This window comes from Cebus imitator, unplaced genomic scaffold (assembly GCF_001604975.1).
Source record: "Cebus imitator isolate Cc_AM_T3 unplaced genomic scaffold, Cebus_imitator-1.0 Scaffold444, whole genome shotgun sequence".
NCBI lineage: Eukaryota > Metazoa > Chordata > Mammalia > Primates > Cebidae > Cebus > Cebus imitator.
In genome coordinates this window covers 3,350,367-3,362,336 of record NW_016107759.1, presented here as the reverse complement: position 1 = coordinate 3,362,336, position 11,970 = coordinate 3,350,367, and the positions used below count along the sequence as shown (strand labels likewise).

Here is an 11,970-nt window from a genome sequence, read left to right as displayed (position 1 = left end):
CACCGTGTTGACCAGGATGGTCTCGATCTCTTGACCTCGTGATCCACCCGCCTCGGCCTCCCAAAGTGCTGGGATTACAGGCGTGAGCCACCGCGCCCGGCCTCATTCTGTTTCTAAATACTCAAGTCCTGTCTCTTTGGCCAAGCCAGACTAGGCCTATCACCCTCAATTCACCCTGGCTCCAAAGAGGGGAAAAAAGCAACTCTCTCTAAGGCCGGGGAAGTCTCTGCCACAATCTATGAAACCTGGGGAGTGACTTTCCTGTAAGCCTGTAGTTTCAAGTCCCACCTTAAGTGTCCTAAAAAAATCAGTGACCTAATTCATGTAATTTCTCAACTAAATGCCACCATCCCTACTATATCCACCTTCATCCTATTACACTGTACATGACAGGAATCTTTCTTCTCACCCCATTCCATGTTTGACCAGATTCCCTCTGCAAGTGTTCTATAAGAGCCACAGCCTCCTCAATCCTCTGTGGATGGTGCTTCTGTATCCGAGTCTGTGTCTCCCTGGGCAGAATAGTCAGGAACTGCTCTAGCACCACCAGTTCCAATATCTGCTCTTTTGAGTGGATCTCTGGCCTCAGCCATAGATGACATAATTCTTGAAGTTTGCTGACAGCCTCATGGGGTCCAGCTGCTTCATCATAGGTGAAGTTCCGGAAGTGCCAGCAAGAGCTCTTGGGATCAAGACTGTCCATTTGAGGAGACGTACTCTGATGGAAGCTCTCTCTTGCGGGCCCCTTGGTCTCCCACAGAGCCCTGATTTGAGGGTCCAAGTATGCAGCCACTTTCAGATCTACCTTCATCGTTCTGCTCTAGGAAGTTCTGTTCCTGTGTTAAGACACCTGACTGGTACCACCTTTGACAAATGAGATCCCGTCTAGTCTCGTACAAAAGCAGTAAAAGGATCTTCTTCCTAAAAGCACTGAGGACGGGGGAAAAAAAAAGTACATATCAATAAGAAAGTCATGTGAACCTCATCACTTGCTGCTTATGAGGAGAATATGAACAGAAAAGGTGTCCTGCTTTCCCTTCAAAATCAACTAGCAGGCCCTTTTTTTTTCCCTCCCTTTCTACTATTCAGCTGAAGGACAGCACAAAAAAGACAAATGCTAGTGGACGACTGTCATTTTTATTTAAAAAAAAAAAAATTTAAGAAAGGTTGGTGGGTGAGAAAATTGGCACCCACTGGCAGAAAGGTGTTTTGGGATTTTCCAAGGATTTAACTGGTGTGCCTCCTATCCCATTTTCCCCACAAGGAAAGAATAGGAGAAAATGAGGTTAGGAGAACATTCTTAGATTCTGTTAAATTTTAACAGATCATCTCAGTCTGTCTCTATTAACAGGAGTACAACTTTTATGACCCATCATCCTCTTGTGAAGATGGAAGCCTTCATTTTACAAACACTTTGAGCCAGGTGAAGTGGCTCACCCCTGTATTCCCAGCACTTTCAAAGGCCAAGGTGGAGGATCGCTTGAGCCCAGGAGTTTTGGACCAGCCTGAGCAACATAGCAAGACCCTGTCTCTATAAAAAACAAAAACAAAACAAAACAAACAAACAAACAAAAGCCAGGATGGTAGAGCACATCAGTAGTCCTAGTTCAGGAGGCTGAAGTGGGAGAATCGCTGGAGCCCAGGAGTTCAATGGTGCAGTGAGCCACGATCTCATCACTACACTCCAGCCTTGGTGTCAGAGCAAGACTTTAACGTAAAAACTAAAAATAAAGGCACCTTTAAGAACATTTCAGCCGGGCGCGGTGGCTCAAGCCTGTAATCCCAGCACTATGGGAGGCCAAGGCCGGTGGATCACGAGGTCAAGAGATCGAGACCATCCTGGTCAACATGGTGAAACCCCGTCTCTACTAAAACTACAAAAAATTAGCTGGGCATGGTGGTGCGTGCCTGTAATCCCAGCTACTCAGGAGGCTGAGGCAGGAGAATTGCCTGAACCCGGGAGGCGGAGGTTGCGGTGAGGCGAGATCGTGCCATTGCACTCCAGCCTGGGTAACAAGAGGGAAACTCTGTCTCAAAAAAAAAAAAAAAAAAAAAAAAAAAAAGAAAATCTTTCAAAAAAAAAAAAAAAAAAAAAAAAAAGAACATTTCAGATTTTCCATTGCAGGAATTCAGACAAAAGAGCTGAGATAGTGAGACCAAAATACAGTAGTACCCTCTATCCAAGGGGGGTTTCAGTACATTCTGTGAATGCCTAAAACCAATGACAGCACCTAACTGCACTATACTATTTTCCTATGTATACGTAACTATGATAAAGTTCAATTTATAAATTAGGTACAGTAAGAGATTAACAATAATTAAACCCTGTACGTAATAAGAGTTATTTAAAACTGGCCAGGCGTGGTAGCTCATACCTGTAATGCCAGCACTTTGGGAGGTTGAGGTGGGTGGATCACCTGAGGTCAGGAGTTCAAGAACAGCCTGGTCAACATGGCGAAACCTCTTTTCTACTAAAAACACAAAAATTAGCAAGGTGTAGTGGTGTGGGCCTGTAGTCCCAGCTACTCAGGAGGCTGAGGCAGGAGAATCGCTTGAACCCTGGAGTCAGATGTTGTAGTGAGCTGAGATCGCACCATGGCACTACAACCTGGGCAGCAAAGCGAGGCTCCATCTCAAAAAAAAAAAAAAAAAAAAGTTATTTAAAACTTCTCAACTGTTTATTTCTGGAGTTTTCCATCTAGTATTTTTGGAACAGCAGAGAGCGGGTAACTGAAACCCAGATAAAGTGGGGAGTGAGGGGACATACCACACAAGGAAGGTAAAAAAAAATTGCCTATTTTCATACACTGCCTCCCAAGTAAACAAGATGCTCAGCATTCTTCTTTGCAAGACACATAAAGATGAGATGATTTAGACGAATTTTTAAGTGTGCTTAATTGATCTGAAGAAAATTACAAAATATTAAGTTGTAAAAAAGGGTATGTGGTTTACAAAATATCAAGTAGTTTAAAAAAAAAACCCACAATATTTGTGTTTTGTTGCTATTTGTTTACAAAATATTAACTCAAATGGGAGTTGTTAACGACGAAAGTGAAACCTTCTGCTGACTTTATATTTCTCCAAAGGTTATTTAGACTTCCAAATTGGGCTGAAGAGAGCCGTGAGCCTCACTTTTCCTGAGGTGAGCCAGCAGAAACAGCACCGAAATTCTGCCCAGGATGCCACCGATATTCAAAGTGGCCAGTTCCTTGCTGCCCACCCTTTCTCCGGAAGCACGGAGACACTTCCTATGTTTCTGCATCAGCAGAAGCTGCTAGCCCTGAGGCTCAACCAACCGCATAACATCTGCCGGACAAGGAAAAGCCGGCGGAGGCGGGAAAGGGTCTCCGACAGCAGCTGCAGAAACTGCTGCCCGCCAGCACTTGGATTCGCCACAGCCTACGTCTGCGACAGCCGTGCCCGTGGGCACTGGGCAAGCAGGCAGTGTCCCAGCGGGCTTCGGCCGCGCCTCTGGGCTGTGGCTGCGAAAAACGGGGAGAAAACAGCTTCCCGAGCCCGACAGTAGCCCGCCTCAAGCTCCAGCCCCGCTGCCCGTAAGCGCCGCGGCCGCCGTCAACGGAAGAAGGCCGCCTCCCTACAGCCGCCGGCGTTTCAGAGGCTCCAGGGCTGAAGCCATAGGGGAAGCCGCTTCTCGGTTACCTCGGGCACCTCGGCTTCAGTGGAGGCCGCTCCTCGCTTTCTGAGGCTCAAACACACCCCGCCGCCCGGAAGGCCACCGATTTGAATAGCGCAACCGCAGGCGCACCGCTGCCCTGTCCAGGTGCGGAGGCCGAGCACTGGCCGGAAGCAGAAGTGACTCTTTCCGAGGGCGCGCGCAGGCCCGCCCCCTGGCTGAGGTGTCTGAGCCCGGCCTACTTCCTCGCCGGAGAAGCTGCCGCCAGCCCCGGAGGCGGGGAAGGGTTAATGCTACAGAGGCTGCAGACCCGCCGAAGCCTAGAGAGGGCCTTGCACGGGCTCGCCAGGTGGTTGTTGCCGTCTCGCGTCCCCGGTGGAGGAAGCCGTCGCGCGGACGCGTCTGTTGCGTGGCTGTTGGACGGTGTCTGGTCCCGGGAGCCTCGCCGGGTAAGGGTCGCCGCCCAGCTGCGCGCGCCACGCCCTTGGCCTTCCAACGGCCCGCCCAGCGGGGAAGAGGCATTTTGTCCCGGTCAGGCCACTCGCTAGGTCAGAAACAACGGCCCCCGCGGGTTTTGTACCGTTTTCTAGGTCTCGTGACGCATTCCTCACAGCTATTTTTTTTCTTGTGAGGTAGGTTTGAACCTGTGAAATAGCTGTTTTCTATCTCTCCGTGACAGAGAAACGGAGATCTAAAAAGTGACTTGTTGAGGATCACATACCTCAGCAGTGGCGGCTGCTAACTGGAAATAGCTCTCCTGTTGTCCTGTCTTCTGCTTTTTCCACTCCAGTATTCCTCCCTGGAAAATGAGAACCTTGTTTTCATCTTGTATCTCAGGCAACGCCTAACATAGTCACCTGGGTAAGATAGGCATTCCACACATATCTACTGAATCATAGTTATAAGAATCTGAGTGTTTTGGGTGTTCGGTGATCTCTGAATTGTCCGTTTTTGTCATGTCAGTCTGTACCTGTCGAGGGATTATTAAGCCCAATATGAGTGATTTCCGAATTACCAGTTTTTGTAATGTCAGCCTATACCAGACAAGGGAATATGTATTAAGTGTATGTGTAGCCAATGTTACAAAGTTGAATAAGACGTCTTTGTCTTTAAGCAATCTGTTGAAAGGACTGAGGCAATTTCATGAATATCAATAACACAATGTAAGAACAGGACATAAGCTGAATGCTGTGAGAACTCCAAGAAAATCAAAGTTGATTTGGGGTTGGGGAAAATTATAAAAGGCCTTGAAGGATTTTGTCCACAGCAGGGAAAGGAGGCACATTCCAGGCAGAGGGAAGGGTAAGAGTAAAGACTTTGAAACCTGGAAACACTAGAGTGTGAGATCTTTAGTATGTTTTTACTGAGTTGGGCTGCATTTACAGGAAGAGTTTTAAAAGTTAGAAAATGAGTTTATGTGTAACTTACACTGGAATCCTTTGAATGGGAATGAAAATACCGCATTTAAGAAAGTAAATCCTGGAGCACCATACGAGAGTTTTTGAGCTGCTTTCTAGGGCAGTTCATCTAAGGTAAGTTTAAGGTGAGAAGGAAGATGAGAGGCCATTACCAGGCCATTGTGCTATTTTTGCTTTTGGTTGGAATGGTGTGCAACTCCTCTTAGGCATAGATCTTGATCCTTTTTAAATGAGAGAGATAAACCGATTTAATAATGAGTGTCTGCCTAAGTCACTTGAATATGTGTCTAAGTGGGTTCCTTTCCTTAAAATCTCAGCCAGGTTGGCACTTCATTTATTTAGAAGTATTGTTCTTAGTCTTTCAGAACCAGTGGACAGTAACGCCCTCAGCATTGAGATTCTCATCATCTCGCCCAATGCTGAATATATCATTAGAATTTATTAAGTCGAATAAGTGAAGTTCTGCTAGCACTGCTAAGCAGTGCCCTTGGATATCATTGGCAGGCCTGATTCATAATATAGGGGGTTGGTTAAAGGGAGAAGAAAGTGGGAAAGGGATTCTTGGGAAGAAGAAGAGGAAGCAAGGCACAAATTGTGAATAGTGAATAAGGGCCACTGATGATTTTCATTGTGGAAGGGTTGCTGCCATAGTGGCTTATCCTTCCCTTGGAGCCCACAAATGTTACTTTAGCCTTTCTTTTTGGTTTCATCTCCCCCAGCTTGGGCCCTGTTTTAGAAATGATGACTGTGGCTGGGTGCAGTGGCTTACACCTGTAATTCCGGCACTTTGGGAAGCCTAGGCAGGTGGATCACTTGAGGTCAGGAGTTTGAGACCAGCCTGACCAACATGGCCAAACCCTGTCTCTACTAAAAATACAAAAATTAGCCAGCCATGGTGGTGCATGCCTATAATCCCAGCTGCTCAGGAGGCTGAGGCACAAGAATCACTTGAATCCTGGAAGCAGAGGTTGCAGTGAGATTGTGCTACTGCACTCCAGCCTGGGTGATAGAGCAAGACCCCGTCTCAAAAAAAAANAAAAAAAAAAAAATGTACACAACTGAGAAGCATTGGAAGCAAATACATAATTCTGAGACACCCACACAACTGTCATAGTGGACTGAATATTTCTGCCAGGTGACTGGCTGAAGTTAATAGTACTGCTATTGGCTAGCAGATATTTTTATTTCTCCATTTACAAGTGAGAGAGAGAGAGAAACAGATTTATCTCTGAGTTACCACTTACCAATTGCCTTAATTATAGGTGCCTCATTTAGAAAGTTGCTTTATCTTAGCCTATCATTGGCTCCACCCTCTAATTACTAACATATTCTCTTATAATCTTCTCAGTGCTCCATAACCCTTAGTTGTCATTTCTTGCAATAAGTGTTAGAGGAAAACCAGTGGTCTTACTCTTCTAGGTTCTTAGATAAGAGACTTAAGAGAATCCTGGCCAGGTGCCGGTGGCTCACACTTGTAAACCCAGCACTTTGGGAGGCTGAGGCGGGCGGATCACAAGGTCAGGAGATCGAAACCATCCTGGCTAGCATGGTGAAACCCCGTCTCTACTAAAAATACAAAAAAATTAGCCAGGTGTGGTGGTGGCATGCCTGTAGTCCCAACTACTCTGGAGACTGAGGCAGGAGAATCGCTTGAACCCAGGAGGTGGAGGTTGCAGTGAGCTGAGATCATGCCACTGCACTCCAGGCTGGCAACAGAACGAGACTCCGTCTCAAAAAAAGAAAAAAAAAAAGAAAAAAAGAATTCTATGTAGTTGGGGAATGAATGGGCTGGGCTAGTCAGATTCTGCCCTAAAGAAGAGGAAGAATAACTGAAATACCCAGTCATTTCCCTTATTTCTCTGACATTCTTTTCTTTCTTCATAGCACCTGGAATGGATAAGTGGCAGTTTTTATTTCTTCCCATGAGGTTCTGTATCTGGAATGAGAACCAGGAAATTAATCTAGACTAGGACATTTCTAAGGACCTGGAATGGCTTTGGGCAGCACCAGGAGGACCTGAAAAGAGTATTTGAGGGCACAGAGGGACAGAAGAGTTGGCCAGCAGAAGGATTTATGAGAAACAATTGATCAGAAACAGTAGCAGAGAAACCTTTTAGATTTCTTCTGTGGAAAAGTTGATTCTTCGTTCAAATTAAGTAAAACACTGAAGAGAAATCAAAGTCTCAAATACGAAAAGTATGTTACTTATAATGTGACATATTTTTAGATTTAGGAAAACAAATGAAAGGACTGATCTTTAAAGTTTTTTAACTGGTGAAATATTTATAAAACTTTTGGGCTCATCTCTACGAATTGCTGTGATTCTGAAACTTGATAATATCTCAAATATAGAACAGTTTCAGTGAAAAATAGCACTTGAGAATACATCAGTTATTCCCAAGAAAGAAGATCTGAGGATGGAAAAGTGTCACTAACAAATAAATTATTTACATACTTATAAATTACCTTGGCAAACACAAGAAACACTCAAGTTAAAGCACGGTGTTTTAACAATACTGTATTGAATGCAATGAAAGTTGGCTTTTATTCATATGTACAACAGAAACTAGTTTCTTCTTCACTGCAAGATATTGTACAACTGTTCCTAAATTCCAGCTCTCCATACATCCCAATGTCAGGGTCCTTGTAGCTTGGAGCCCTTACCCAGGTAGAAGAACTGCTGCCCAGTGAACACTATGTACAAAGCACTATGAGCACCATTCTCTTTTCTGGCAGTGAGGTAAAATCAGGTCTTTTTGGAAGGGGAGAAGCCACATGGTATCTCTGCTACACAAGATTACGCTGTCATTGCCTTTGCATCTTTCACACTCCTTTCTTCTCAAGCACCATTTTGTTATTGAAACTTATCCCACCTACATCGTTTCTTGTGAGCACATCTTGCTTAATCCCTCCTCTCTTCATATTGTCCCTTTTCCTATATTGAGTTAGGAAAAGTATGCAGGTATTCCTGTCATTCCTGACCAGAGGTGCTGTATCTGTCAAAAGAGAGTAGGAGCAGTAGGCATTCTGAAAAATGATCACTCATGACTTGCAGGAGCAAGAGCCAGACAGGACTTTGGCACTGGAAGCTTTCTGAGTATATAAGACCTCTACCTCTAGACTAGCTCTTCAGTCACGGTTATCTCCTTCAGTCCATTATCCTCCAAGACAATGCCCATGCCTTCTGGGGCTTTGAGCTAAGTTTTGTTTTTAAAAAGTGGGTTTTTTTTTTTTTTTTTTTTTTTTTTTTTTTTTTTTTTTTTTTTTTTTTTTTTTTTTTTTGCCAATTCAGTAAGGCTTTTCCCTTTGTTTTCTCCTGTTGGTTATTCCAAATTAAATTCAGTATGAATAAGAGAGGGAAATATACAACACTGAATTTGGAGGAGAAAATGAAGGTTCTAAGTAGAATTGAAGCTGGACGATCACTTAAAAGTGTAATGGATGAATTTGGAATCAGTAAGTCAACATTTTATGACATTAAAAAAAATAAGAAATTAATTCTGGACTTTGTACTGAAGCAGGATATGCCATTAGTAGGGGCCGAGAAGAGAAAGAGGACAACTGGAGCCAAATATGGTGATGTAGATGATGCGGTCTACATGTGGTACCAACAGAAACGCTCAGCTGGTGTTCCGGTGAGAGGTGTGGAGCTTCAGGCTGCTGCAGAGAAATTTGCACAGTGTTTTGGGCGAACAGATTTCAAAGCCAGCACTGGTTGGCTTTTTAGATTTCGAAATCGGCATGCAATTGGGAACCGAAAAGTTTGTGGGGAACAAGTCCTAAGTTCAGTTTCTGAAAATGTTGAGCCATTTCGACAGAAACTGTCCATGATAATTAAAGAGGAGAAATTGTGTCTAGCTCAGCTATACAGTGGGGATGAAACTGACCTCTTTTGGAAGTCAATGCCAGAAAATTCTCAGGCAAGTAGGAAAGATATCTGCCTACCAGGGAAGAAAATAAACAAAGAAAGGTTGTCTGCCCTTTTGTGTGCAAATGCAGATGGAACTCATAAATTAAAGTCAATCATTATTGGAAAATCAAAACTGCCCAAAAGTGTGAAAGAGGACACAAGTACATTGCCTGTGATATATAAACCCAGTAGAGATGTTTGGTTCACCAGAGAACTGTTTTCAGAATGGTTTTTTCAAAACTTTGTTCCTGAGGTCCGGCATTTTCAACTTAATGTTCTAAGATTTCATGAAGAGGACGTCAGGGCATTGTTAATTTTGGACAGTTCCCCAGCTCATCCTTCCTCTGAATCACTAACCAGTGAGGATGGTCGAATAAAATGTGTGTTCTTTCCCCATAACACTTCAACCTTGATTCAACCAATGAATCAAGGTGTGATCTTGAGCTGCAAACGACTGTATAGATGGAAGCAACTTGAAGAGAGTCTTGTAATATTTGAAGAAAGTGATGATGAGCAAGAGAAAAGAAATAAAGGCGTTTCCAAAATTAAAATCTACAATATAAAAAGTGCAATTTTTAACTGGGCAAAAAGTTGGGAAGAAGTAAAACGAATAACCATAGCAAACGCATGGGAAAATCTTCTCTATAAAAAGGAACCTGAATATGATTTTCAAGGCTTAGAAGATGGGGATTATAGAGAAATTCTTGAAAAATGTGGGGAGTTGGAAACTAAGCTAGATGATGATAGGGTGTGGTTAAATGGAGATGAAGAAAAAGGTTGTCTCCTAAAAACCAATGGTGGAATTACAAAGGAAGTTATTCAAAAAGGAGGAGAAGCTGAGAAGCAGACTGCTGAATTTAAATTATCTGCTGTAAGAGAGAGTTTGGACTACCTTCTTGACTTTGTTGATGCCACACCTGAGTTTCAGAGATTCCATTTCACACTGAAAGAGATGCAACAAGAAATAGTCAAGAAACAGTTTCAGAGTAAAATCCATTCTAGAATTGGTAGCTTTTTGAAACCTAGGCCTCATAATATTAAGGACTCCTTCAGTGGGCCTTCAACTTCTGGTTCTAATTATTAGATTTTGTGTTTAATGATTTCTGGGATTATATGATACGTGCCTGCTGTGAATTGTCATGTTTTAGCAACTGACATTATTTTGTATATCAATGCCCATTTATATAAAGGTTATAAAATTTATAGTTTGAAAGTAATACATTTGTTTCTTTAAATTCATTTAAATAAATTTGTGTTTCATAAATTCATTTTTTAAATTTTACGCAAGGATCTGAATAATGACGTATCGTCCCAGATGGTATCTAAGGTGGAATGCCTTTGAGAAAAGCATTAGTTTGTAACCATAGCATAAAACAAAGACACTGTGCTGACTAGTTCTAGTTAGATTTAAGATAAGGTTAGATTAGGTTTTCAATTTAATGGTAAGACACACTTTCTTAATTCTGTTACCACCTATTTAGTGTTTTTGTCTTACTGTGAAAGTAACATGCTGATTATAGGGGATACATAAGATAAAAACCACTCATTTCTATTGACTAGTGATACCCTCTCAACATTTTGGTGTATACCATACATTTTTTAAATAGTCAGATTACATTCTAAATAAAACCTTATCTCATTGTCTTAACATATTTTATAGTTTGGTATTAATAATGTTAGCATTTGTTGAGTATATAGGATTGTATATGTGTGTTAGCCTTCATAATATGCCTTCTCTTTTCTTTTTTTTTGAGATGAAGTATTGCTCTGTTACTCAGGCTGGAGTGCAGTAGTGAGATCGTGGCTCAGTGCAACCTCCACCTCCCAGTTCAAGTGATTCTCCTGCCTCAGCCTCCTGAGTAGCTGGGACTACAGGTGCACACTGCCATGCCCAGCTAATTTTTGTATTATTAGTAGAGATGGGTTTCACCATGTTGGCCAGGATGGTCTGGATCTCCTGACCTCATGATCCACCCACCTCGGCCTCCCAAAGTGCTTGGATTACAGGCATCAGCCACCAGGCCCAGCCTAATGCTCTTTTCAAATACATAAGGAAACACATTTAGAGAGGTTACATAACTTTACAAAGGTCACATAAACTAGTAAATAGCAAAGATGAGACTTAACTTATATTTAATGCCAAAGCTCAGACTTTTAATGATGCGGCAGTATTTCTGAGAATTTCCCTCATGTCATTAAAATCTCTTCACAAACCTCACATTTAATGTTTTTTTTTTTTAACATTCCACCAGGAGATGTAACATATCAGTTGAACTACCAGGTTAAAGAGAATGAACTTTTGAAAAACTTTGATACACACTGTTAAATTGCTTTCACATTCCTGCCATTAGTTTGAAAGTACTTCTACCAATGCACCAATCCCAGCATTGAATACTGTTATGCTCAGTTTTGCTAATTTTGTAATCGAAAGGACGGTGTCTTTATGACTATTCCTATTTAGTATAATACAGGGTGTCAGATGAGCATTTAAGTTGATATTTGCAAATAAGCCTTGTTTGGATAATTAGTTCTTAGTGGCTTTTACTGTTTCCTTTCTCATATATTACCTTCAAGAATCTGCTTCTGAGGTCCAGATTCTGTTGCACTGGTCAATACTAGTCAATTATAATATAAAATTATTGACTAAATTTAGTACTACTGGTGTTTACTCTTGCTCTAGTACCTTGCCATTTTCATTACTGGTTAATGTGAGTTGTAATAAAAAAACAAATGCCCACTTTCCATGTTCATAAATATACAAGCTATTCTTACTATTCTAAGTCAACTTCAGCATAAAATTTATTCAGGCCTCCTCCAGACACCAACTCCCTCTGGGAATTTATTCATAATTTAAATAAAATTAACTTGGGAAGAATTTACATTCCTTTTATTTTTCTCCATTAAAATTGTTAAGTGCAGTTTTCTTTTAATGGAGTTCTCATATTTTTTTATTGTTCCTAGGTAGGTTTGTTGTTGCTTTAAGTGGGAACTTTTTTTTTTTTTTTTTT

The 11,970-nt window shown here is 42.0% G+C and overlaps 2 protein-coding genes across 13 annotated transcripts in view; one reads left to right on the top strand and one right to left on the bottom strand.

Moving 5' to 3' along the window:
• The window catches only part of ZNF75A (zinc finger protein 75a), a 23,366-nt gene extending 17,521 nt beyond the window's left edge, over nucleotides 1–5,845 (bottom strand). For 8 of the 12 annotated variants that reach the window (XR_001819771.2, XM_017511162.2, XM_037732314.1 and 5 more), the window contains exons 1-2: nucleotides 3,661–4,142; nucleotides 410–930 (exon numbers count right to left, since the gene is read on the bottom strand). Coding sequence is in view for 8 of the 12 variants with exons in the window: in XM_017511162.2 (XP_017366651.1) it covers nucleotides 410–811 (402 nt within the window). In the remaining 4 variants the exon portion in view is untranslated. Of the gene's footprint in view, nucleotides 1–409; nucleotides 931–2,375; nucleotides 2,418–3,660; nucleotides 4,143–5,823 lie in introns of those variants that run through there. The other 4 variants (XM_017511165.2, XM_037732320.1, XM_017511159.2 and 1 more) reach the window with 3 other exon arrangements.
• Nucleotides 5,846–8,181: 2,336 nt separating this feature from the next.
• On the top strand, nucleotides 8,182–10,175 carry TIGD7 (tigger transposable element derived 7). Its single transcript, XM_037732321.1, has 2 exons — nucleotides 8,182–8,274; nucleotides 8,323–10,175. Exon 2 carries the CDS (start codon nucleotides 8,397–8,399, stop codon nucleotides 10,044–10,046), a length of 1,650 nt encoding a protein of 549 aa, XP_037588249.1. The 5' UTR covers nucleotides 8,182–8,274; nucleotides 8,323–8,396; the 3' UTR covers nucleotides 10,047–10,175.
• Nucleotides 10,176–11,970: the final 1,795 nt, after the last annotated feature.

Bases quoted from the DNA above. Each gene is read 5' to 3' on its own strand.
- TIGD7 (XM_037732321.1), top strand. From the start codon at position 8,397: ATGAATAAGAGAGGGAAATATACAACACTGAATTTGGAGGAGAAAATG.